The following is a 26668-nucleotide window of genomic DNA, read 5'->3' as shown; positions in this document are numbered from 1 at the left end:
TATGGTATAGATAGTATTATCCCCGCTTCTGCTCCATCCTCGCTTTGAGTATTGAAATTATTCTTCATCACTGCCCCATTAATCACCAAGACGGAAAATCTCCAATCCATTAAGGACGGGTCGCGCGATTATTCATCTCCACCGTATAAATTTCTTTCTCTAATGCATACATAATTTACTTAACCCTTACTATTCTCTCTTCTTTTTTGCTCACACTATCCTCTATCAAAAACAAGATTTTTTTTCTTCTTCTTCATTGATCATATTTTGTTAGGCCAAAATTAGTCTAAGTTTCGGGTTATATTTTCGGTTAGTTTTCACTCTTTGTTTCTAGTTTTAGGGCTATTTTACGCTTGATTCTTTTGTTTCAGGTCCTTGGGTGTTTAAAGAAAGTATGTACAAGAATTGAGGAAAAGTGGTGAAAGAATCGAGAAGAAAAACCAAAGTTTGTGTCGCCGCTCGTTCCGGTCGTGGCGGGAACATGCCGATCGCGGCCCGGGAACATGCCGATCGCGGCGGGAACATGCCGGTCGCGACGGGAACGCGTGCAGAGGATCTCGAAGTTTCAAAGTTTAACCCGTCGCGACGGGGCACACCCGATCGCGACGGGGACCCCGATGACGGGATTTTTGGGCGCTTTCGTAATTTCACGAATTTTAAAGATGAGAATTGGTTTAAATAGTGAGGGTTCGTGAAAATTAGGGATGATTCGAAATTGGAACCACTAGAAACAAAGGAGGAGGCTAGAAGAGCGGCTTGTGGCGACCGGATCAATCGTTCAACTAGTTCTTTCTTTTCTCTTTAATTTTTCTATGTTCTTTTCTATTTCAATGTTAATTATGGATTTGATTATGGATGTTTTGAACTAAACTCCTATTTAGGGAGAATGATGAATGTTGTTTAAGTTTTCCTAGTTAATGAATAATTGCCATTCCTCCATCTTGATTGTGAACACTATTCATATTTGTGTTTAATTTCCATGTGCAAGATTGATCACCTTTTACATGTTTTATGATCTCGATTCAAAATCGAAAAGTGAGAATTGAGAATGCTAAAATTGGATAGTCTAGGTTTTGATGTGAAACGAAAGTATTTACATAGCCTTTGTGACATTTAGATTATTGCTTAATGCGATTTCATGTTAATTTAATTAAGAGATTAATTAGAGAGCATGAGATTTAGAACTTTAGAAGATCCGAAAGAGCTAGGTTAATTTATAATACGTCATTCACTTCAAGAGAAGGATAGCGATTAGACATTAACATTGGTAACTTAACAACGGGGATTCGTCTCCCTATTCTCTCATCTTGATTAATATTCACTTGTTTCTTTAAGTTTCTTGAATTTCTTTCTTCTTTTTTTAATCATAAATACTTTTGATTTGCCAAATAGAATTATAAGTATAGTTTAGTAGTAATTAATCCAATTCCCTGTGGTTCGACCTCACTTGCGTGAGTATACTACTTGATTGCGTGCACTTGCGTAGTAATTAATAATTTTCGCAACAAGTTTTTGGCGCGGGTGCTTGAATTGTATAAAGATTAATATTACCCAAAATTATACTAAATTCTACTTTGGTTTATTTTTCTTGCTAATTACTAATCTTTTTCTTGCAATATTTTCTTTATCTATTTCAGAATCCTAGTGTATGCGCCGTCGAGACAAGCGGTCATATTACATGATTGATCACGAAATCGAGAAAACTTGTAGGAGAAACCGAAAGAACAAGAGGCGAGAAAGAGTTTCGGCCATTCTTGAAACAACGAGAAATCATGTTGCTAATGTGAATGCGAATGTTGTAAATAACGGCAATAATGGTGGTGTCGTGGAAGACCGAGCTAATGGCCGTAGCTTGAGAGATTACATTCTCCCTACTCGACGGGAGTGCGGTCATGTATCGAGTGCCACCTTGATGGATGCGAATAACTTTGAGATCAAACTTGCCATACTTCAAATGGTGCGATCTTCGGTTCGGTTTGGTGGCCTCCCTTCGAAGATCCTAATCTGCATCTCTCGAACTTCATGGAACTTTGTGAGACTTTTAAAGTCAATGGAGTTAGTGATGATGCCATTCGTTTGAGACTGTTTCCATTCTCACTTAGAGAAAGAGCCAAGAGTTGGTTAATCTCCTTGCCACCAAATTCTATAGCAACATGGACAGACTTAGCAACTAAATTTGTCTAAGTTCTTTCCCCCGGCAAAGTACGCTAAGGTCATGCGAGGAGAGATCAACAATTTACGTCAACGAGAGAATGAGTCTCTCAGCAGTCTTGGGAGAGGTTCAAGGACTTAATCGGAAAGTGTCCTCATCATGGTATTGAGAAGTGGATGTTGGTTCATAATTTACATAACGGGTTGGTTGGTAACACTTTAGAACTCTAATAGATGCAGCGGTAGGCGGAGCCTTTATGAGAAAGAGTGCTAATGAGGCGTATGATCTATTGGAGGAGATGGCTCTAAACAACCGGCGATGTGGCGAAAGGAGTCAATCTAAGAAGGTAGGCGGGTGTGTTAGAGGTTGATGCCATTACAAAGGCGACTGTGCTCGGGTTGAGGCCACTAACAAAGGCGATCGCGGTACGACAAGCCAAACAAGCTCGAGTGGTTTGTGAGGTATGTGGAGGTCCCCATCAACTTTTACGAGTGTCGAGCGGATGTGGATGATTTGCCGATGGATCGAGCAAAAGCCATTGGAAACTATTCCCAAAAACAATAATTATGGGCACAACCAACAGGGGTTCTACCGGCGAGAAAACCCGGCCGACAAAACCAACAATAACGCAACAACAAAGTTCTAGTGGAGGCTCCACTATCCAAGCCGATTTATTGCTCCAATTCATGATGGAAACTAGAGCCTCTATTAAAACTCTAGAAACTAAAATGGAACAATTGGCTACTCAGTGGAAAAACAAGCTCAAGGAAATTCGCCTAGCACTCATGATGCAAAAGGAAGAGAACAATGTAAAGCAATTTCCTTAAGGAGTGGAAAGAAATATGATGGGCACGAGATGATACAACCGGTGGATGAAGAGATTAAAGATCAAACAACACCAACTCGAAGCATCATCGGATAAAGAAGATTGCGATAGTCCGGCACCACCACAACGATCTCCACCAATCAATATTGATCATCATGTGAAAATACCCTATCCTCAAAGACTCCGAAAGACCAATCTAGACAAGCGAGTTCACAAAATTTCTAGAGGTCTTCAAAAGATTACACATCAACATTCCTTTTTGCCGAAGCCTTGGAACAAATGCCCCGTTATGTGAAGTTCATGAAGGAGATATTGTCTAAGAAGAGAAAATTGGAGGACTATGAAACGGTGGCATTAGCGAGGAGTGTAGCGCCATTTTACAAAGAAACTACCGGAAGCTTAAAGATCCTGGGTAGTTTCAATATTCCATGCTCTATAGGGTTCGGTGGAAACTAAAGCTCTATGTGATGCGAGAGCAAGCATTAATCTAATGCCCTTGTCCGTCTTCAAAAGGCTAGGATTGGGAAAAGCAAAGCCCACAGACGGTGACTTTACAACTAGCGGATCGTTCTTTGACTCATCCTCGTGGGATAATTGAAGATGTACTTGGTGAAGGTTGGTAAGTTTATCTTCCCTCGATTTCCTAATTCTTGATATGGAGGAAGATTCAACTATTCCCATTATTTTGGGAAGACCATTCTTAGCCACAGGCCGAGCATTAATAGATGTTCAAAAGGGAGAGTTAAAGTTGAGAGTGCAAGATGAAGAGGTCAATTTTAATGTTTTTGCCCCAACCGACATTCCTACCTGTTGCAAGATTGAGATGGTGAAGGGTTCTTTTGTTAAAGCTGATAAGAAGAAAGCAAAGCCTAAAGAGCGACTTCGAACGATTCGGCGTCATTGGAAAAGATTGATGTGTGGTAGTTCTGAAGGTGAGCTTACTCTTGTGCGAAACTCTGAAATCAACACGATTGGTGGTAAATTTTCTTCATTTAGTACGAGGGCTCTTTTGGATGAAAAGGGTCCGCCCAACCCCTTCTGATGGGGGTTCAGGTAAGTCCTTCTCACCTTGAGTATAATAGCACATTGGGGACAATGTCATATTTAGTTTGGGGGGAGAGATTTAAAAATTTTATTTTTTGCACTTTAATTTTCTGTGTTAGTTTTTTTTTCTGTTTTAGTTAAGGATGGCAATAAGCTAAAAGATAATCGTGTGCTGCTCTTTAATGTAATGTGCTCTGAAATTGCAAAATAACTGTGTGCTTAATTCTGTTAACTCTTTGGATTAGTTTGGATGCTTAGGAACCTGTGTTTATCTGTAAATACTCAATCTGTGAAAATTGTTATAATTGTTTTACTATGGTTTGTGGTAAGATTGACAGGATAGCTTAGAACTTGCATGTTTATTCTTTTGAGACGAAATCCTTGATAGTGTTCAATTGGAATATGACTTAGGCATTTGTTGGATAGTTTGAGCCTTTCAAGCCTACCGTAATAATGTGTATCCCTAGTTAACCTTTTGAGCCTAAACCTGTTATGTTTTTCACCCATCGATTTAAAAAATTGCAACCACACTATTAATTTTTCTTCACCCTGTTATCCATGATATCATAAGCTACATAATTAGTTTGGGGGAGGAAAAACATTTAGTGTGAGGAAATAGTGAGAGGGAGAAAAAAAAAACTTGTAAGATTGAGAAGAGGAAAATTGTGTAATTCAATGTCACTGAAAAAAATGAAATATGATGAAAAGAAAAACACAATAAAAAAAGTAAAAATATGTGTGAAAGAAAAAAAAAAAAAAGGAAAAAAATTTCAGTGATGTTGAAAAATAATAGAGATGTCTTCTATCAATCTTGGTAAATTCGGGAATATTATGGGATCTTAGAGAAAGAAAAGTAAGAAGCTTGTGGGTTCTGTTGTGTGCTTATGATATCTTGAGCCAAAAATTGTCTTTTGCCTATTCCTGAATATCTGAGCCATATTACCTAAAGCCTTGAAAAGACCTAAGGATTCCAAAGAATGTTGTCAACATTAGTGGAGAAAGGTAAGCATGCAAGCTTATGAATTATCGGCTGTGGTACGTAGGCTTGTTGGAAAGAGTAAAGCTTTTATAACAATGTTTCACATTTGAATAAATTTCTGCAGATATACATAGTGTTATAAACTGAGCATCTAAATTAATTGTTAGAGTTGGTAGAATTGAAATTCTAGTTTGCGCAATAGAAGAGTACAACACATGAGGCAGTAGTATTATGATTATCTGATAGCGTAGTTAGTAGTTAGTTTTTAGTTTTTTTTTTATCTTACTCGAGGGCGAGTAAGAATCTAGTTTGGGGGAATTTGTTAGGCCAAAATTAGTCTAAGTTTCGGGTTATATTTTCGGTTAGTTTTCACTCTTTGTTTCTAGTTTTAGGGCTATTTTACGCTTGATTCTTTTGTTTCAGGTCCTTGGGTGTTTAAAGAAAGTATGTACAAGAATTGAGGAAAAGTGGTGAAAGAATCGAGAAGAAAAACCAAAGTTTGTGTCATTTGTTCCCGTCGTGGCCCGGGGAACATGCCGGTCGCGGCCCCAGGAACATGCCGAGTCGCGACGGGGAACATGCCGATCGCGACGGGAATGCGAAGAGGATCTCGAAGTTTCAAAATTTAACCCGTCGCGACGGGGAAGCTTTGCCGATCGCGACGGGGACCCCAGTGACGGGATTTTTGGGCAGTTTCGTAATTTCACGAATTTTAAAGATGAGAATTGGTTTAAATAGTGAGGGTTCGTGAAAATTAGGGATGATTGAGTGGAACCCTAGAAACAAAGGAGGAGGCTAGAAAGAGCGGCTTGTGGCGACCGGATCAATTGCTTGACTAGTTCTTTCTTTTCTCTTTAATTTTTCTATGTTCTTTTCTATTTCAATGTTAATTATGGATTTGATTATGGATGTTTTGAACTAAACTCCTATTTAGGGAGAATGATGAATGTTGTTTAAGTTTTTCCTAGTTAATGAATAATTGCCATTCCTCCATCTTGATTGTGAACACTATTCATATTTGTGTTTAATTTCCATGTGCAAGATTGATCACCTTTTACATGTTTTATGATCTCAATTCAAAATCTGAAAAGTGAGAATTGAGAATGCTAAAATTGGATAGTCTAGGTTTTGATGTGAAACGAAAGTATTTACATAGCCTTTGTGACATTTAGATTATTGCTTAATGCTGATTTCATGTTAATTTAATTAAGAGATTAATTAGAGAGCATGAGATTTAGAACCTAGAAGATCTGAAAAGAGCTAGGTTAATTTATAATCTGTCATTCACTTCAAGAGAAGGATAGCAATTAGACATTAACATTGGTAACTTAACAACAGGATTCGTCTCCCTATTCTCTCATCTTGATTAATATTCACTTGTTTCTTTAAGTTTCTTGAATTTCTTTCTTCTTTTTTTAATCATAAATACTTTTGATTTGCCAAATAGAATTATAAGTATAGTTTAGTAGTAATTAATCCAATTCCCTGTGGTTCGACCTCACTTGCGTGAGTATACTACTTGATTGCGTGCACTTGCGTAGTAATTAATAATTTTCGCAACATATTTATAATTTATTTCAGACCAAGCGTGTGCGTGAGAATAAAATAATTTCATAAATAAGAATTTTCTTAATTTTATTTATTTTGTAAACTTTTAAGACTTTTAGTTTATTATTATTGGAGTGCTTTTGTGATATTCTCTTCTGCATTTTTATTGATGAAATATTCTATAGAGATACAATTATATATTTTCATTATGTTACATATTGAAGCATAAGTTTTGAAAAAATATTTAGAATCTTGAGGTTAGAATCAAAGCTATAAGTATTAATCAAACTTGTCTTCCTACTCCATCAATATATACTTTCATTTAAGAAAAATAATAATACCAGCTTAAATTAATTAGGGAAACTTACAAAAATACTGGAATTTCAGTTAGCTTTTACAAAAATACTGTCACACGGAAATTTTTTTAAAAATACTGTGTTTTTATAAAACACCAATAAAACACAAAGCAGTATAACTCAAAACAATAGTAGAACACTAATAAAACACCAGTAGAACACCAATGAAACTTAACACATTATACTGCAGTATGAAATTTATAAAAAAATACAGTAAAAAAGTAAAAAATACCGCTTGGCAGTATTTTTGTAAAAAAATAGCAAAAGTTGGTATACCATGTAAATTTCCCATTAATTAAGCATCCACAGAAAAGTTGAGCCAAAAAGCCCGATTCTTCAACACCTAATCATAATAACCATTGTAATAAAGGAAAAACTAATAATAACCAATTCAAATCTTCACAGAAAAAGATTTGCTTTCGTAGTACAAAACCTTAAATTCAGAGCTTGGTTTAGAAATACGCCAAGGCCCTTCTGGAAGCAAAGTAAGCTTATGAACCTCACCCCACAAATCAACATTGTCTCCTTCATTTCTTCTACTCACTTCAATTTCTCCACCACATAACTTGTAAACTCCCCTTGTAGAACTCTCATAACTCACCTCTCCAAACATCATAAACAATCTCCCTTTCAAATTGACCAATTTGGCATTACACACGAACCGGGGCATCCCTTCCATCACACCTTTGACCTCTTTCCATCTCCTTTTACTATCATCATACCATTCGATTCTCCCGTTATTATTACTCTCACAACGGTAAGTGACCCCATTAACCTTGCAATCCATTCGACCACAGAATGGCTCGTCATGTTCAGACACCTCCCACATCCTAGTCTCCGGATTCAGTCGAAACTCATTCTTATTACTTCGTAATTTGATTAAGATTATACCGTTCACAACTTCCACTTCTGTAAAATTGGATTTGCGCCCGTCAAGTGGACTTGGAATGTGTTCCCATTGTCCTATCACTGGATCAAACACTTCTACCCATGATTCCTCCGTCCACCCTCCAATCACATAAATCTTCTCGTCCACTACGGCTACAGAAGCATCGAAGCGCGGTATTCCAATGCTTGGACCTTGCTGCCATGTGTGAGAGCGACAATCGAGTATCCACACGTAAGAAGAAGGTATGATAAAATCGGATTCATCAATGTAGTGGCCACCAATGACGTAGATATTGTGGCCCACAACAGCTTCAACATGTCCATGCAATTTATATGGGATTGATGGGAGTCGGGCAAATCGAAGAAGGCCATTGCAAATGGGGTCAGCTGAGACGGTTGGCTTTTGATAGATGGCGAACCAGTTCTCACAACAACCTAGGGACGTGGAGGAGACCTTGAAATAGAGCAGGTTTTCGGTGAGGTTGAGGAGAGATCTTGTTGTGTATAGTTGAGGCGATGAAAGGGTAAATTTGATGGATTTGGATACAGCTGAGAGGACCAAGTGGTACTGTCTTGGCACACGGGCTAGAATGTTCAATGCCAGATCGTTTGGGAGGCTTGGGATGATGACATCCGGTAGTGGCGGAGGTATAACTGCTGACATTGGATATGAAGCTCAAGTTTCCTACAAAGTTCACAAAAAGTAATTTCTTATTAGCTTAGAATTATTATAGAAAATTACAAATCACTTGGATAAATCAAAGCTACACTTGTGGATTGGTGCTAAATCTCATGCCAACCCCAACACCCCAAATACTAGTATAACATCTACTCATATTCGTCTCTATAAACAAAGTTCAAACTCATATCTCTCTCCCAAATAACTGCCTTTATATCCAATTAGAGACTTACAGCAACCGTGATAGAATAGAAAAAGGATAAAATACAAGATTTAATTTTTTCTAACAAGCACTTTATCAAACACCTTATAGGCATTATAGCAAAATATATATGACAAAAAGGATTAAACACAAGATTCAATTGTTCTCTTCTTTTACTACAAAGTAATTTCTTAGCTTAGAATTATAATAGAAAATTACAAATCACTTGGATCAAAATATATATACTAAAGACTTTAAACCCAGAAATAAACAAAAATTTCAGAAATACAAGTTAGGGTTTTAATTTCTAGAAATTTAGAAGTAACTTACAATAACATAAGAATCAATACAATAATTGGGGTAACGATAAAGAACCAATAAAATAACAGAGTTAAAAAGTTGAGAAGAAGAAAATCAAACCTTTGCCCACTGAGATTGAGATTTATGGCTGTTCAAAAATCTTAGGAAATGATATGCATGGCTGAGTTGAACTCGGGCGAGTTGGAAAGCTGAGTCTCAGACTCGTTTCGAAGCCGATATACCATTATAGTAAGAAGAAGACCGAGTTAAAGAAAAACTCGACTGTTTTTATTTAACAAAGTTAGGGATATTTTACTATTTTTTTATTTTTTTTTTAAAAAAGAGAAGAATAAATATGAATATTTTCAACTCAATATTATTTGTAGGTTATGATATATGTATTATCAAAGTTTTCTAACACAAAATAATAATATGGTTGTTTAGATAATTATCATATTAAAACTACATATATGTGTATATTTTAATATTAAAAAAATAAAAATTATATATTTTTAAAATATTATTAAATTAAAAATCTGATTAAAAAAATTAAGTAAAACTAAATTCAAAATTTAAAAGAGTTTTTTTTTTTTTTTTTTTTTTTTTTATTTTGCATTTTTATAGAATTCCACACAAAAATTCCTATAGCAACTAACTAAGTAACTTAAATCGCAACCAAAATCCTTATAGCAACTCACGTAGAAACAACTAAAGAAATTACCGGAGTAACACAAATCGTAAATTTAAATAATTATTTACAACTAAAAATTAAACTTAAGTAGGGGTGTTCGCGGTGCGGGTGGTGCGGTTTTTGACTAATTTTTCAAATTAACCCGCACATGCAGTTTTTTTAATTTTCTAAATCGCACCCGCACCGCGAAACTAAAAAATTGCAAAAACCGCACCGTAAAAAATGGTGCGGTGCGGTATGGTTTATGCAGTTTTTGCAGTTTGGACTATAACTAAATAATTAAAATATCACAAATACAATAAAGTTTGAGCAACACTTGTCAAAAATACAATAAGGCTTGAAAATAAATATGAAAAAAAAGTTTCAAATTTACACAATACAATAATTAGTGGGCTAAGGTTGGGCCTTCACATATTAGACATATAAATATAAAAATTGGTATGTTTCAAAAAATATAAAAATTGGTATTTTTATATTATGCGGTGCAGTGTGGTTTGAACTACATATTAACAATTTAAAACCGCAAACCGCAACGCACTACGCGGTTTACGAAAAATTTAGACCGCGACCGCACCGCAAAGAATTTTAAACGGCATTTTTTTTGCAGTGTAGTGCGGTACGAGTAATTTGAGCGGTTTGATGAACACCTCTAAACTTAAGTATTTATGTCGCAAATTACTTTACAGTTTTAAAAAGAGAATGACCACATACGGGCAGGTCTAGTATAAGGCTATAAGCAAAAAAAAACACTGATCTTTTTTTTTTACCCAATTAATGCTGAAAAGTAAAAAGTAAAAAGTAAAGAAGTAAGTAGCTATCACCTTTTACTTTAAATGACTATTGTGAATGACTAATATACCCCTGTTTAAGTAGTCTGGAATTACAACTTAACCCTTACTAATGACTATTCTGTTCTTCTTCTTCTTCTTCCCATGAAATTGTGAAACTCAAATCAAAACAACAAAGCTCCAGTCGGATCTCCTCTGCGGAAACTCCGTTGAAACTCATTCTCACGTCTCACCGAGCCGGACGACGGAGGAGGTATCTTTCTCTTTCTCTCTCTGTTGTATGAATTCAGTAAGAGCACCAATTTTCTAATATTTTTATTTTTTATTTTGAATCTAAAAATAAATAACATTTTTCTTTCTGTGACTATCTTCTCTTTGGTCGATTTAGTCTTACAATTTATTAATTACTTGTCTTTTAATTAATTAATTCATTTGATACCGATTATTAATTCGGATTTCCCTCCCTTCCTCACTGGTGTTTGGTATCATCTTCCATGAGGTATCACTGAGCGTAGAGATTGAAGTTTGAATCTATTTTCAGCTAATTAAAGGATTGATTAATCAACACTTTTCTATTCTAATTTCATAAAATTTGCTTAGGTTAGGACATGAGAATGAGATGACAGATTCATCTGCTCAGTTTAGTTTTGGAGCTATATATAGACTGATTGATCATATATATATATAGAGGCTAACTATGTAGTACCTTAGTAGAATTTGAGGTTTTTAACACCTTAAAACATTATGGGCCATTGGATGATTGAAAAATGTGAATCTCTTAAATCCAATGGTTAGGAAATGAGCACTTTTTCGTATGCAATTTTTTATTTCGACCTCTCATACGTATTGTAAGTCGGAGCCAGGTATATATCTTACATTTTACTAAGAGCGTATATATCCTTATTGGGAAATTCGTATGATGTCTCTCACTGGTTTTTTGTAAGAGTTTAGTTTAGTTTAGCTTATTGATTTTGTTAATTTTCAGATTAGGAGAATCCCTTTTGGATCCGGAAACAACCACTCCAGAAACTTGGACTCACTCGTGCTTCAGAAACTGGAGGTTCAATCTCCTCTTACTTTCCATTTTCCAGTTCGAATTGTTAATTATTTTGATTTTAGAGCCCAGTTTCATATCAATATTTATTGTTTATGGATTCTTTCTGTTCATTGTGTTAGATCTGAAGCTGTGTTGTTGGTTTGACTACACAGCTTACTAATGGCATTTTTATTAGTTGTTTGTATATTTCAAACTTATTTTGATGTTTTAATTTATGGTTCACAACGAATCCTTCACCAATTGCCTTCCCACAACAAAATTATACTGATAGGAATAATGAGAGTCAATTTAGAGGTGGAATTTTCCTTTGCTCTCTACTGCTAGAAGCTTGAAGCCTTCTTTATTACTTGATCCTAATTACAAAAGAAATTTTTATAATCATATTGGTCCTGGAGGATTTACTGGTTGTGAACCTAAAACTTAACTCTTTGGTTTTGTAGTTTGAAAGGTTAGAGTCTTAAAGCAAGCCCGAAGTTGAAATTGGTAAGTATACTTTAATTGTTTTGCCTTCTGAGAAAATTGGAGATGTAGAACTTTTTTATTTTACAGTATTTCAGTACATTTTAAAATAATATTAATAATATTCCTTCACTTTATGTGCTTTTCTTCATATTTTCTGTATTGGAACTGAGTGATTATTAACTGTAAAATGGGATATGGAGAAAGGCCCAAATTTTTAATTTAGTTTTTAAAGAGAAAAATGTGATTTGTAGACCAAAGATGCTGTTGATGGTGGAAATGGTCTTTCGTACATGGAACCATTAATCTTTAATCATGTTAGAAACTTCACTCTGATCTAATGCTCTGTAGTAATATTTTGTTTTTTAACATGTTCTAGAACACACTTAAAATATTTTCTATGGTGATTTATTGAGCTTAACAAAGTAGGCATCAAAATGGATAAAAAAAGGATCTTTTTCTTCAAGTAGGCTTTGGAAACTAAACGCTTTATCATTTGCCAAAAGATGCAGTAAAGTTATAATTTACTGTAAAACTCTAGGGATTCAAAAGAGTATCCATACCCTATTACTTGACTGTACCCGAATCCAGTTCCGACGCCCAAGACGAGCTTCAACTGGTTCCAGGGCCAGCCGCCGTAGCTGAGTCCACCAACCTAGCTGAATCTGAATCCCAAGAGCGCCACACCCCATACCAACTCTGCACCTGGGACCTGCACGCGTTTCATCGGTTTACGCTTTGTGCGGTTGAGAAATTGGACATTGGGAATAGTCACATCTTCGTTATTATTGTTGTTGTTAATCCACCTCCACAAGGATTGCTTTCTCGTTGCTGGTACAATGCCTTGGTGGGATCTAGGATTGCTTTCTCGTTTTAGAATTTTCGGCGGTGGCTTTCAGGTTAGTGGCTTTTACGCAAGCTTCCATTATGTGTTTCTAAATTTATATTGCAAGAGTAATATGAGTTAAAACTACCTGGGTGGATCTGCCTTATATTTCATGTTTCTTGTTTCCTCTGTTGCTATGTCGTTGGCATTGTTTAGGAAAAGTTGGTTCTGTTTTGCATACCGGTCTTTCCTGCCTTGAACATTAACATTTGTGTTTCATATATTTTTGCGCATGGCTTGATATTTGTGGTTCTTGTATAAGATATAGTATCGTTTGGTTTGGATGTTGGACTAGGAAATGAGGAAATGGTGTGTTTTGATAACTAAAAGCTATTATTATGTAATCCCTCTCTTTGAACATTACTTGAAAGTTGAAACGGATGTTTCTTTGACAAAGATTTAACAGCTTAAAATACTATTCAGCCACTAAATTAAAAAGAAGGAAAAGAATCTATAAAAACCAGAACAAAAGTAAGCCCCTATTTTCGTGATCTCCTATTATTATATACAAAATGCTGTGTGGGCTTATCACTTTCCAGCACTAGAAGAAGTTTATATGCTAGGGAATTAGCTGTTGTTAGTTTTCTATTGGCCCCTGTCCTTTTAAACATAGATGTGGCGGTGGCAGTTTCTTCAGTTGGAATCTCTTTTTTGTTAACTATTACTCTTTAAGGGTTTCACTCATAAAACTTGGAGATTCTAGGAGTACCATTTAGCTATAAAAAAGAAAGAAAAAAGTAAAAGTCCAAAGGAAAGTGAAAAAACGAGAATATTTTTAGTAACAAGTAATGTACTTGAAGCATAATCTTGAACAATTTTGGTCCATGCTTTCAATTTAGAGTAAACATAGTGAATCTGGGAGATCTTCTCTTATGATATTTAGTTCCTGAAAGGTTTCTTCTGGGGTTATATAGGCTGTGTCATGCAAGAGGGATGATTCAGCTACAGTTACTAATGATTGGAATTCATCCATTGACTTCCCATTGATAGAAACCCAGAATGAAGAGGTATTTATTATTTTTCTTAAATGTTAGTTTCAAGGAGAGGGGTTTCTAATAGTTTCTAAAGACTTAATAATTTTGTTGGCATTATTTGATTTTATTCTTTTTCTTGTTTTAAAATTTAATTGGGTTGATGTGCCAAATAGGGGGAAGTTGCATTTTCTTCATCTCAACCAGCATCCATGGGATCGCCAACTTTTGTTTTTGGATTTTCTTATTTGGGGTTTCAGGTTTTCTTTTAAATTCTCTCCAATTTCATCAAGGGAATCAGGTTTAGTTTTCCTCATGAGAGAGATGGGTGCAAGAAATGAGGACAATGCAGCACATCAACTTTAATAAGTAGCCTCTAGTCCCAATAACTAAAAAGCTTTGAAAAGGAACATTGTAGTTCCTTTCATAGATCTAACCCATGAAGGTAGCACATATTCTAATATGTCCTAAAAATTTAAATTTAAAAAATCTAAAGTTGGAGGAAAAACCATTGCAATGCACAAATAAAGCAGATTTAATAAAATTTTATTAACTGTTATACTCGTTAAATGTAATTCCATTTCTATCGGTTTGTTTTAATTACTCGGAACCAACACATCCTTAGTATCCTGCTTAGGTCAAGTGTGCATGTGTTGATGCCTCATTTCTTTGATGTTGGAAGAAAAGCCATTCCAATGCACAAATAGAACAGATTTAATAAAATTCTATTAAAATTTTTACTCATTAATTTTAATTCAATTCCTATTGGTTTGTTTATTTACTCATAACCAATCACATCCTTAGTGTCCTGCTCAGGTCAAGTGTGCATGATGCCTCATTCTTTTGAGATTGGAAGAGTTTTGAGGGCATGGAATATGTTTTGAATTGAACCTTAATTTCTTTTAGTCAAGAAAAAATAAAGAAAAAAATCTTTGAGCTAGGCTGAGCATCTTTGCCTACGGGAGACTTTCATGCTATTTTGTCCATTACAGGATTATGAAACTTGAAGTTGCCCATTTCCTACACATTGAGAAGGTCACTTTGGGGAGGGAAATCACGTTAGAATTGTGCTGTTAGGGCAATTGTCATGGGTTGGTTTGTTAGCATGAGTATTTTGGTGGTTAGAATGTTATATAAATGTGACGTGGGGTTGAGAAAAATGTAGAGGAGAATTTGGGGGGGTATTGTGGTGAACTTTTAGCTCTTCGGTGGTTTCCTAGTTCCCCAACAAACCTGGGTTATTTTCATTGTACTTTTTATTTTATTTTAAATTTTTTCCATGTTTTGGCCTACTGGATTGAATCTGCATATCATGAATTAGATTCTCTATAGATTCTAAAATGCATTGGATACCTGCCCTTTATAGTTTACTTCTCGAGTATAGCAAATGTTGGCAGCTTAAGTTTGCTTATCTATTTTATGTGAGTGCATTTTTTTACAACTGCTTCATGAGCATTTTCATCAATGCTTATGGTTTTTGTTTGCCACCTCATATTTGGATGGCCACTTTATCACAAATGAACGGTCCATGGTTGCAGGAGGGCTGGAGGTGCCCTCTATATGTTTTGTCTCCTTTTGTTTTGTTGATGATATGTTGAAGGAAAAAAACATGAGAAGTAAATCCAGATATATTTTTTTTCAATATCCCCTTAAATATATAAACTCCCCTCATAAAAAATTGTTTTGTTCCTGTACTCGGATAATGCATTATCTTTGGCAGATGCAGCACTGACCCTCTTAACTGTTGGTTCAGTTATAATGGATGGCTAAATTATTTATTATCATGACCATTATTTTAGACTTCCCTTTTGTTGTTCACTCAACAAACTTTTCATATGATAATAAACTGAAGTACTATTGAAAGATGCTAATGCTTTGATATCTGCTTAGCAGCAGAGTGCAATGCAGGAAGTTCAGCTTGGCTCGCATACTTTAAGATCCCATGGAGTCAGTGTTGCTAAGACACATATGCATGATTGGTTAATACTCATGCTCCTTGTCCTGCTAGAGATCTGCTTGTACATTATCCATCCATTTTATCGCTTTGTTGGGAAAGATATGATGACTGATCTAAAATATCCCTTGAAAAGTAACACGGTGCCTATTTGGGCTGTTCCTGTGAGTTTTGCTCTCATCACATTTTTTTAATGTTTTCCCTCCTACATTAAAAAATTCGGTCAACTGATGAGAACTATTGTATTTCCTTTCTTTCTCATAGATCTACGCAATTCTGTTGCCAATAGCAATTTTTCTTTTTGTGTATTACCGTAGGAGAGATGTCTACGATCTTCATCATGCCATATTAGGTGATGAAATTTATGGCTCCATAAGGATTTATGGCTTTTTTTTTTCTTTTAACGTCATATTACTAATTTCGTATATCTTGTCAATGCAGGTCTCTTTTTCTCTGTTCTGGTAACTGGGGTTCTCACAGATTCCATAAAAAATGCTGTTGGACGACCTCGTCCTGACTTTTTCTGGCGGTGTTTCCCTGATGGAAAGGATGTATGGTCTTCCTGATTTACAGTTCTTTCTAGCACAGCTTTTTTTTTTTGTCCTTTCTTTTTCAAAAAAATAAAAAACATTTTATTGTATAATCTCATGAATTTTCGTTGACTAAACTATTAAAACTTTGATGCTTCATAGTTTTATGATAAATGGGGAGATGTTGTATGCCATGGTGATATTAATGTTATAAAGGAAGGGCATAAGAGTTTTCCAAGTGGGCATACTTCTTGTAAGCAGCACTTGATATTCTCTTCTGTATTACCACTGAACGTGTTTGCGCAGACCAGATGAAGAAAATTATTTTCTTACACTTGTTATATATGCAGGGTCCTTTGCTGGATTGGGTTTTCTATCTCTATACTTGTCCGGAAAAGTAAAAGTCTTTGATCGCAAAGGACACATTGCCAAATTATGCATTGTTTTTCTTCCTTTACTTGTTGCATCACTTGTGGGCATTTCTAGAGTGGATGACTACTGGCACCATTGGCAAGATGTGTTTGCTGGAGGTCTCCTAGGTTTGTGTTAAAAGAGAATTTTCATTTTGTTTAGTAACTTTTCAAAAACATTTGTTGTTCGAGTTCACAATGGGGTAAACATTTTGTGCAGGGCTTACAGTTGCTACATTTTGCTACTTGCAGTTCTTCCCACCCCCGTATCACGAGGAAGGTAAAGTGCCAGGCCATTTTGTTTACCAGTTTGATTTTCAACAGTAGTTCCTAAAATTGCTTTCACCAGAGTTGTTATTTGTTTTTATTTCAAAAGCAATTTGATTGTTAGAATGATCAAAATCAATATTTTGAGGCTGGTAAATTTCACTCTCTTCCAAAATGATGGAAGTATCTATCACTTCTTTCCTCGTATAGTTTTTCTTGAAATTCTACTTGTGCACGTCCAGCATTTGCACATGCTCAAAGTGTTCTCAATTTCAGTTATGTCAAATCTTTTCTATGCCATCATTTTTAGAAGTTTCTTCATGTCAAAGTGCCTTGTAGGTGTTAGAAAGTGACAGATTGCATTATGTATTAGTCAAAATTTTAACTGTTTCTAGATCGGTGGAGAAGATATGGCATCATCATATTGTTTTCCCTACCCTTTCTTGCACCCGTTTCTCCAAATTTATAACCTCATTGAATTACTCAAACCTAAGCTTCTTTATGAACCAGAAATTTTCTGTCTATGGTTCAGGCCTGTCTGGTAGGTATTTGTGGGAGGTAATCCCAAAATTTTCTAAACTTTCTTCTTTTCAAATATTATTTCGAAAACAAAGTTGTTAGCTGTGTAATGATTAAATTTCATAACTTCAGCTACTCATTCATTGAGAGTTACAACTATACATGAGTTGGAGGTTAAACTGTATGATTTTGTGTAGGTTGGGGGCCATATGCATATTTCCGGGTGTTGGAGGAGTCACGTCCAAGTGCTCAAGCAGCGAATATGGTAGATATGCGCAATGGGCGGGCAGCACAGGCTGATGTTGGTAACCAAGAAGAGGAAGGAAGCAGCCATGGTTTCATGGGTCTACATTTAGCAGATGATCAATCTGCTTTGACCTTGGAAGAATTGGAAACTGGGAGGAGATAGCTATGTGGATTTGTTGCTTTTAGTTCCAACACTTTATTTATCTGTTTAATCATTTAAGATAATTTTGGACCCCTGGCGAAATATGTATAATGAACATTAGAGGACAACCGCTTGAGTTTGGACTGCTACAAGCTTACCACGTCTTTAATGAATTTAAGGAAGAGTTTAATACAATTTTGTTGGATTGATTAGTATATAGTATTCTTTATTAGTATAGTTTGTATATGTAGTTTTATGTTCGATAGACTCTTTCTCGCAAAGACATTGAGTGTGAGGGAAGCGTTGAGTTGGATCAAAGAACAACGGTGGACTCAAGTAACAATTGAAACAAATTGTTTGGGTGTTGTTCTATTGTTATGATTTCTTTGTTTGGTACAAGATTGTAAAGCTTTATTTACTTAATTTTGAAATATTTCTATTGTCTTTGTGAAACGATAAGCTAATATAATGATTCATATTTTTACTAAAACTTCTATTTTATATCTTGGTCATCATAATTTTGCCGAAGTTAGAAAGAAAGTAAGGAATATTCAATTATATATTAAAAATTATTAGCTATCACAATTTTGCTAAAAATCACTATTCAATTATTTTATTTGGTAACAGAAGTTATTGGTTAATAAAGATAATTTTCCCGATTAACCTATATTTATGGTAGGAATTAATTTTGATAACTTTCATAGAATGACCATTGGACTTATTTTGTAGATTAATTCATATAAGGACTTAGTTATTAATTATATAAATTTATTATATAGCAATATCTTTCTATCATTCTTTCCGATACGACCATCTTTTTGATTTATGTGAGTTTATGGATCACAATTTAATAATAGTAATAGTTTGAGTGTAAAAATCCTAACCCTTAATTATTAATTATGCAAAAGGTGTTGTTTAAACATTTGTAATTTCATTTCAAAAAAGAAAAAAAGAAAAACATTTGTAATCCAATATTTTTTTTTTAACAAATTTGTATTTTTGATATTCTTATAAATTTTTACACCAAAAATCTGTTTTGCACATTTTATTACTGTTTTACTCCTACACGCCTACATCAACATTTTTACTTACCATCTTTATTTTATTACAATAATACCACTTACACACCATTCTCATGCACAGACACATGTGTCATCCCCATCACACATCAATCAACTTCCACTCTCTTCTTTCTCTTTTTTTCTTTTCTATCACACATCAATCAACTTCTTCTCTCTTCTTTCTCTTTTTTCCTTTTCTTTTCATTTGATTTTGGATTTTCTTTCAGTTTTTTTTTTGTTTGGAAGATCAATAACCTCCATTGTTGAAGCATAACTACTCATTATTCATCACGATTTTTTCTCTCTCATTTTTTGTTCTTCCAAAAAATTTCAACTCTCACTCAACCCACGATTTCTCAAGTTTTTTTCCCTCTCAGTTTATTCTTGTTTCAAATTTCTTTATAAAATGGTCATCACTCGTTCATCCTCATCTCTTTCCCCCGTTCAGAAAAGAAAAATCGAAAATGGGCTTGAAATCTTTGGCTAACAAAGCAAAGTGGTAAACGTCCGATTGTCAAGAGAAGAAATCGAAGCTCAATGTGGAGGAGCAAATGGTTGAAGAAATTTCTAGTGAAAAAGCTAGTGCCTCTGTAGAAGTTTGAACGAGAGGTTGGTTTTCGGTTTTCATTTTCGTGTCCCCCCATTTTAAACATTTTCTTGTATTTCCATTTCATCGTCTTGGTTTTTTCTGGTTTGTGATATTTTAGGTTTTTCATTTTAAAATTTCGTTTGGTTTTCTTTGGATTTTTAGGACTTTATTTTTGTTTAATCAATTTTATTTTGTTCTTGGGTTTGGCATTTTAGTTTGTTTCTTATTATTTTCGTTCCATTTTTGTTGTGTTTTATGTTCGTTTCGTGTTTCTAGTTTTTTTTAGATATTTTGAAACATTTGTTTTTGTTTTAGTGTTGTCTCTAATCGGTGGGTTTTAGTTTTTTTTTTTTTTTTCTAGTTTTTTAATAGTTTAATATGTTTATGTATGATGTGTTTTGGGAATATTATTAGGTATAGTTGTTTGTCATTCTTTTTAGGTAACAATTCGATTTAGATGTTTGTAGTTTATATTCGTAGAAAGTTGTTTTATTGTCGGTTTGTTTTTAGTTGTTTTATAGTTTTATTATAGTTTGTATACTTGTTTATTTACAATTTATATTTATTGCTGTTAATAAACTATAATAAAACTAAAATGAAACTATTAAGAAACGTTTAAATTTATTTCAGAAACTAACTATTTCTCAAAGTGTTTTCTCCTTTTCTTATTTCCAAAATAAATTCTTGCAAACAATTGAATTAAACTAATATAAAATAATGATGCAACTGTAAATCAACTTGAAAAACCACAACACTTAATTCAATTTAATATAGTTGTGGTCATTGTGCTTTTTCATTAGTTTTATTTGAATCAGATCAATTGAATTAATAGTTGTATTTTTCTCGCTTTGGTTTCATTTTGGTTGTTTTGCAGTTTTGAAACGAGCGCGTATTTTCATCTTCATGGTTCGCATTTCGTATTAAGGCTTAGTGCATGTGGTATTTTTGTAAATATTTGTATGTGGACTGTATAAATGTTTAATGGGCCGGCCCAAAGTATTTTTGTAATTTTTTTTCCTTTTTTGTTTTTTTCCCTAAATTTTTTAGTTATTTTTTAAAATTCTCTCTCTTTTTTTTAGCTTCAAATAAAATAAAACTGAGAAAATACTTCAACTACAATTTCTACAATATTTTATTTTATTTAAGTAAAATAAACATTTTTTTTATTAACAAATAAATATCGAATTAAAATAAAACCCTAGGAATACCAAAGCTGTCTTTGTCTTCATCTCTATTGTTTCTTTTTATAATTACTTCTCCAGTTGCCTTCAGCGACGCCACCACCACTTCCTCTGCTAGAGTAACGGGAACCACCACCATCTCCATAGCCACCACCTTCACGTCGGCCTCCGCCACCACCACCACCACCACCGCCGCCACCGCTCTATTGTTTCTTCCTCTCCGTTGAGACTGAGAATACCACCTCCGGCCACCATCACGCTCCAAACCTGAGAACTTAGAGATTGGACATTCTAACAGGTTCGGTTTTTCGAATTATTTTACCACCAACTCCTTCCATTATTTGTTCTACTCTTTGCAATGTTTGAATAATATATGGTATAGGATTTTGAATTAACGCTCTGTTAAACTTACTGAGATGATTTCTTAGAGAAATAGTTCACAAGAAGAAAGAAGATGATTAAGTTCTCAGAATTTATATGATAATTATGACTTTTGTTTATTTGTATTGTATCTACAATTTCGAATGTCTGTATTTTTTCTGGTGAGAAGAAGCATTTGTTTTTCTGTTAATTTTTTTGGTTGAAGTGAACACTTTCTTTTAAAAGACACAACAAAAACTGTTAAGAGGTAAGATATATATAATTTTATATTTGTATATATTTATAAATGTATTCAATTTTATTCAACAACCTTCACTGACATGCTTGTAACTTGGTATTAAGCCACAAGGATTCTTTGTGTTCTTGATTTGTTTGATGAGAGGTCTTCTTTTTAACAGTTTGCTAATGATATCATATATATTTTTTTTTTTATATCTATCTCATATGTGTTGTGATTGGCATGTGTCTGTGCTAGTGCTAATGGTTTGATTGAACTATGTAAATTTGGTAAAACAAGTTCACAAGAAATTAAGTTTAATGAGTTTGTATGCTGAAAGTGGTTGCAATTACAATGCAAGAGAACTGTTTGATGAAATGTCTCAAAGAGATAGTGTGTTGTGTAATATAATGTCTGATTAAGACTTTATTTTCACTAGTGCAGGTGTTTCAGCTTAGTTAGCTGCTGAGACGTTTGAGTTTGTTATAGGCAACTTCTGAAGACCTAAATTCAAATGTCATACCTAGCACTAATCTCTAATTTCATGTCCCTGACTCTCTGTTAGTAACTAGATGGATATGGATATGGAAAAACCCAACTTTCTTCAATCTGATTGTCACTCAATCTTGTCTACAATCAAACACGAAGAGAAGCAGCTTCAATTGAAAAGAAGGTCTGTACACAGGTTTCATTAAATGTATATATAGTTTTGTTTATGTTTGTAAAATCCTAAGTTTGTAACTTTTAGGTTAAAGAAGTTCTTCTGATTTTGGTTTTGATGTGTGGGTGCAGGTGGTTATTGGGTCTTCCCTCATCTGAAGCTGAACCAAACCGATCTAAAAAGACCAATATTTTGCAAACAAGGTGTGTGGCTGAGAACTCCAACTCCTTCATGCCTTATATATATAATCAACCTCAATTTTTCATCTGATAAGTTTGTATTCTATTGTTTTCCCAGGTCATTGCCTGAATCTTTCCTTAGAGAAGATGATGTAAGTTTTTTAAGCCTCTTTCTAATACCTGCCCTTTTTTATTTATGAATGTCTTCAAATATGGTGTTAGGTCATCTTGACATGTCTTTCCTTTGCTTAGATATTCTACGATACTGTAAAATCACGTGTGGAAGAAGCATTTGGAGTGCGCCCTGCTGTAACAAGGAATGATGTTGAAGTTGATATAGATGACTTGGGATTTCTTCACATGCCCAATAATATAACAAAGGTCATTTTATCTTGCATTGATAATTTGACCACCAAGGGTCTTTACCTTCTTGCCAAGATACTCACACAAGGTCGAGTGGAGTTTGAGAAAACACGATGGAAGATGAAAAAGATTGTGACAGATTCTATTTCAGTCATTTTTGGAGGCCAAAATTATAAACGTCCTTGTCATATAATGGAAATTTCTGGACATCTAATTCAACTTCTTAATGACCCTGGAAATTTCCGAGATAATCTTGTGCCATTTTTCATTTCAAAATCTACAATTCAGTGTGCTGCCGCTACAAAGTTATTGAATTTACTTGAGAGCTTTTCAACAGAGACCTTGATTGTGATGTATAGGAAGCTAAAGGGATACAAACAAAAGATGCCTCAGTTACAACCCGACCGATGTGGATGGAATCGAGAATATCTGGTTAAGGAAGTGAGAATAGTTTGTGAGAAGATGCTTTCACAACTTGGTAAAGGAGATCAGCTACAAGAACCATTATCTAAAGCCTTGGCAATAGCATGCTTGGCACTAAAGCTAGCGCCGGGTTTTCACAATTCATCCACAACAGAGTTTTGCCAATTCTCAGCTGAGATAAAAGCCCTCCAGAATGAGCTAATAAAGGCTATCTGGTTAGTTAGAACAAATGTCAAAGTACCAGAGCTGAAGAACATAAAAAACTTGGTGGATCCAAATGCTAAAGTATCAAACAAGTTTTTGCGGAAAAAAATTTCAAATTTTTTAGTTCAGTACCTTCTGCAGTGCAGTGATTTGGATTCAATTCCAAGTTTTTTACACAAAGCTCTTACTATAATTAACGGAAAATCTCGAAGCACACCAGAAGGGTTCCAGTTGAAAGATGCAATTGATGAAGCAGTAGAATGTATACTGGATGTTAGTGCTCACACAAAACAAATTTTTTTGGATTTGCTGCCTGCACATGATTTCGGAGATGATTTTACTGACGCATATATGCACAATCTGTCTGAAAGTGAGGATGATTGCAGTTATGTTGATGATGGAAGGGATCAAGATGATGATAGTGAAGTTGAAAGTACAGCGGATTTTGTACCATTTAATGTGAATTTGCCTACTGCTGAAGACACTCACCCCGTCGAACCAGAACATAGGTTAGAACCAGAGATCTCTAGTGGTGTGGATAACTTTAATTGTTCTGCTGAGACGGCAAAAGAAATGAATAACAAGCAAACACATAAGAACCAATACCTTGGAATCCAAGAAATCTGTGATGAGACAAGCATGTTTGCCTACAATCTAATCGGTCGAATGATGAAGGAGTTTGAACAAAAGGGAGGTCTGGATATGGATTGGTTCAGTACTTTGTATCTCAGAGGTGGTTGTGCAGAACATGAAGAAGAAGATTCTCAAGGTATCTTCCATTGCTAATTATTCTTTATCTATTATTATTATTATTATTATTATTATTATTATTATCTAATGGGAACTAACCTTGATCTATTGTTTTAGATTGCAATTCTTCTTCCCCATTAGGGGCACAACCTAGTTATCAAGGCAAAAAAGGCATGCATTCACGGAAAGAATCTGATGGGGCAACCATTGTTAGAGTGACTGAGGAGCTTCTACCTTCTTTTCCCAAGAGGTATAAAATTTTCAATGCTTCACTTAGCTTTGTTTGAATACTTGAACAATTTATATATTTGTAACATCACTAATGGTTTTATGTATCATGAACGCATAATTTTAGTCATGAAAAGTTCATATTTCCATTGCAATGAATCCAATTGCATATGCATGTTAATAACTGTCTTCTTGTCTACTAATGCAGTATAATGGAAAAAAAGTTAAGACAGTTGCTGGACCTATGATATCTTTTAATCTTGAAGTAGACATCATCAGTGGGTATGTATTCTCGGGTAATCTTGGCCGTTGTGAATATTCTTTCGCCTCCATCCATCATCATCGTCATCATCATCAAATTTTTCACTGTTTGGAGTTGCAAGTCGAGAAACGAGTTGACGATCATCGCCATTACAGGACAGGGATGGTAACCATTTTTGTATTTGAGGTTACCTATCCAAATTTTGAGTACTTACACAGCATTTTTTCTTATTGTATATATTAAGTGATTAACTTGAGTCAACTTTAAGTCAAATATATGAGTGCATTTTTAATATTATGAGTAAAATGCATTAACATTATTATTTATTATAAAAATCATCACATTTCGTTGAATATTCAAAAATGTTATGCTACCAACATATTATTATTTGACTTCAACTTTCTTCTTTTTCTTTCTTATTCTTCCTTTTGTTTCTCAATTTCGAGTAAGAGCATTTCTAGCACAGTTTCTAGATTTTGGTAGTGTTATAATTTTAGGGGTTAATGTTTTAGACCTTGTATTTTTTTTTTTTTTAAAACTGTACAAAATAGTATTTCGAACTCAATTTTTAATATATATTTTTTTTAATATAACCAACTTGTAGATAATTTTTAGCACGAATAGATGTAGAAAATTTACTTAGTTTTATCATAACTAGATCGAATTATTATTATTAATTTTTATTTGGGAAAAAAACAGAAAAATACAAAAAAGGAAAAAAAATTACAAAAATACTATGGGCCGGCCCATTAAACATTTATACAGTTCACATACAAATATTTACAAAAATACCACATGCACTAAACTTTTAGCTGCACGGAGCGAACAATGAAGATGACATACCTTGATCGTTTCAAAACCGCAAAACAACTAAAATGAAACCAAAACGAAGAAAATGCAACCATTAATTCCGGCGAAATCAACTGGAAAAGAAGACCTGCAATGATCTAAACAGAAATTTACGAAAAAAAAACAGAAAAACTGGGAAGAAACTAAAATTACACAATTGTTTTCGGTTTTATTCGATCAAAACAACTCCCCCTAATATCGAAATCCGGATTCATGAAATGTAGATCTGTAACAAACAGATCTGGAGCTCCCCCCGAATCCAAAACAAGGTATGATGTGAATTTTTTTTTAAAAAAAAAACCTCATGAATAATAGATCTACGTTATATATAGTTGCATTTTGGTTGATTACTGGTTTTCCAATGTGGAATATATTTTTAAAAAAACAGAATAAGAAGAGCAAATTTGAATTAAGGGTCAACACGTTACGTATAAGTCTGTTTATTTTTTGTTTTGGTTGCATTATAGTTGCATTATCGTTTTAAGATAGTTTATATAATATGCAAGTAGCAAAACCATAATAAAACTACAAAATAACTGTAAACAAACTAAAATACAGAAAAAACTCTTTGAACATCAACATCCATGATAAATTAAATTGTTACCCATTGATGATATACAAATGGACAGGAAACAACTAGACAAAAACATATTTCCAAAAAAATAGATACAGAACGTGTTTACACTATTAAAAAACTATGAAAAAACTAATACAAACTGAGAATAGATCAAATGAAAAAACTGAAATGAAAAAGAATAAAACATCTGGAAAAACATAAAACAGAAAAAAAAAAACAACAAAATGAAACAGTTTTTAAGACTAAACAAACGAAAATGAAAAACCCATAAAAAGAACAAATAAATTACACTAAAAAAATAGTAGCCCTAAAAAACCAAACGAAATGCTAAAATAAAAAACCTAGAATAGTAAAATCGAAAAACACAAGACACACAAATGGCAAATACAAACAAATTTTAAATAGGGGCGAAACCAAAAAGAAACTAAAATCAAACCTTATACTGAAGACCAACTCCATCTTGATCATTTTTTTTAGCATCATCTTGAGGAATTTTTTGCTGTCACCTTTGATTTCTTCTTTGGAAGAGCTCGTCCACGTTTCGACAATGGAGCAAAATCAGAGTCATCATCCTCAACAACATGTCGTTTACCCTTGTTTCTATTAGCTAAAGATTTCAACTCCATTTTAGAATTTTTTTTTTTGAACAGGGGAAGGAGTTGATGAAGAATAAGTTACAACCATATTTATATATAGATTAAGAGAAAAATAAAAAGAGGGAAAACGGTTGATGGGAGTTGAAAAAAAATTTGAAGAACAAAAAGAAGAGTGAAAATGGAGTTGTGATTGTGGAGAGGGAAGTATTAGCTATGAAGGTTATTATTTTTTTTAAAAAAAAACTGAAAAGAA

At 34.1% G+C, this 26668-nt stretch overlaps 3 protein-coding genes across 27 annotated transcripts; 2 read left to right on the top strand and 1 right to left on the bottom strand.

Moving 5' to 3' along the window:
- Window positions 1-6822: 6822 nt before the first annotated feature.
- LOC115708014 (F-box/kelch-repeat protein SKIP6) lies at window positions 6823-9337 on the bottom strand. Of its 2 annotated transcripts, XR_009688722.1 has the most exons (3): window positions 9095-9337; window positions 7182-8478; window positions 6823-6893 (listed from the first exon to the last, which is right to left on the bottom strand). XR_009688722.1 is itself a non-coding variant. In XM_030636161.2 (2 exons), the coding sequence occupies exon 2, from the start codon at window positions 8455-8457 to the stop codon at window positions 7297-7299; it is 1161 nt and encodes a 386-aa protein (XP_030492021.2). In that variant the 5' UTR covers window positions 8458-8478; window positions 9095-9337; the 3' UTR covers window positions 6823-7296. The 2 variants fall into 2 exon arrangements, 1 of the variants encoding a protein (XP_030492021.2); XM_030636161.2 differs by having other exon boundaries at window positions 6823-8478.
- A 1196-nt stretch (window positions 9338-10533) lies between these two features.
- On the top strand, window positions 10534-18347 carry LOC115708016 (putative lipid phosphate phosphatase 3, chloroplastic). Of its 23 annotated transcripts, none has more exons than XM_061118607.1 (12): window positions 10547-10706; window positions 11439-11513; window positions 11951-11993; window positions 12561-12868; window positions 13770-13862; window positions 15720-15944; window positions 16045-16132; window positions 16222-16331; window positions 16473-16563; window positions 16661-16849; window positions 16941-17000; window positions 17704-18347. In XM_061118607.1, exons 4-12 carry the CDS (start codon window positions 12809-12811, stop codon window positions 17913-17915), a joined length of 1128 nt encoding a protein of 375 aa, XP_060974590.1. In that variant the 5' UTR covers window positions 10547-10706; window positions 11439-11513; window positions 11951-11993; window positions 12561-12808; the 3' UTR covers window positions 17916-18347. The 23 variants fall into 23 exon arrangements, with proteins under 23 accessions (XP_060974607.1, XP_060974613.1, XP_060974602.1 ...); XM_030636168.2 differs by having other exon boundaries at window positions 15717-15944; XM_030636170.2 differs by having other exon boundaries at window positions 12511-12868; window positions 15723-15944.
- A 2395-nt stretch (window positions 18348-20742) lies between these two features.
- Window positions 20743-24757, top strand: LOC115708011 (uncharacterized). Of its 2 annotated transcripts, none has more exons than XM_030636157.2 (7): window positions 20743-21023; window positions 21768-21996; window positions 22116-22187; window positions 22282-22315; window positions 22416-23922; window positions 24021-24153; window positions 24340-24757. In XM_030636157.2, exons 2-7 carry the CDS (start codon window positions 21896-21898, stop codon window positions 24377-24379), a joined length of 1887 nt encoding a protein of 628 aa, XP_030492017.2. In that variant the 5' UTR covers window positions 20743-21023; window positions 21768-21895; the 3' UTR covers window positions 24380-24757. The 2 variants fall into 2 exon arrangements, with proteins under 2 accessions (XP_030492017.2, XP_030492018.2); XM_030636158.2 differs by having other exon boundaries at window positions 21763-21996.
- Window positions 24758-26668: the final 1911 nt, after the last annotated feature.

Source organism: Cannabis sativa, chromosome 1 (genome assembly GCF_029168945.1).
Source record: "Cannabis sativa cultivar Pink pepper isolate KNU-18-1 chromosome 1, ASM2916894v1, whole genome shotgun sequence".
NCBI lineage: Eukaryota > Viridiplantae > Streptophyta > Magnoliopsida > Rosales > Cannabaceae > Cannabis > Cannabis sativa.
Note: the sequence above shows the minus strand (reverse complement) of the source record. Positions and strands in the feature narration are given on the sequence as shown.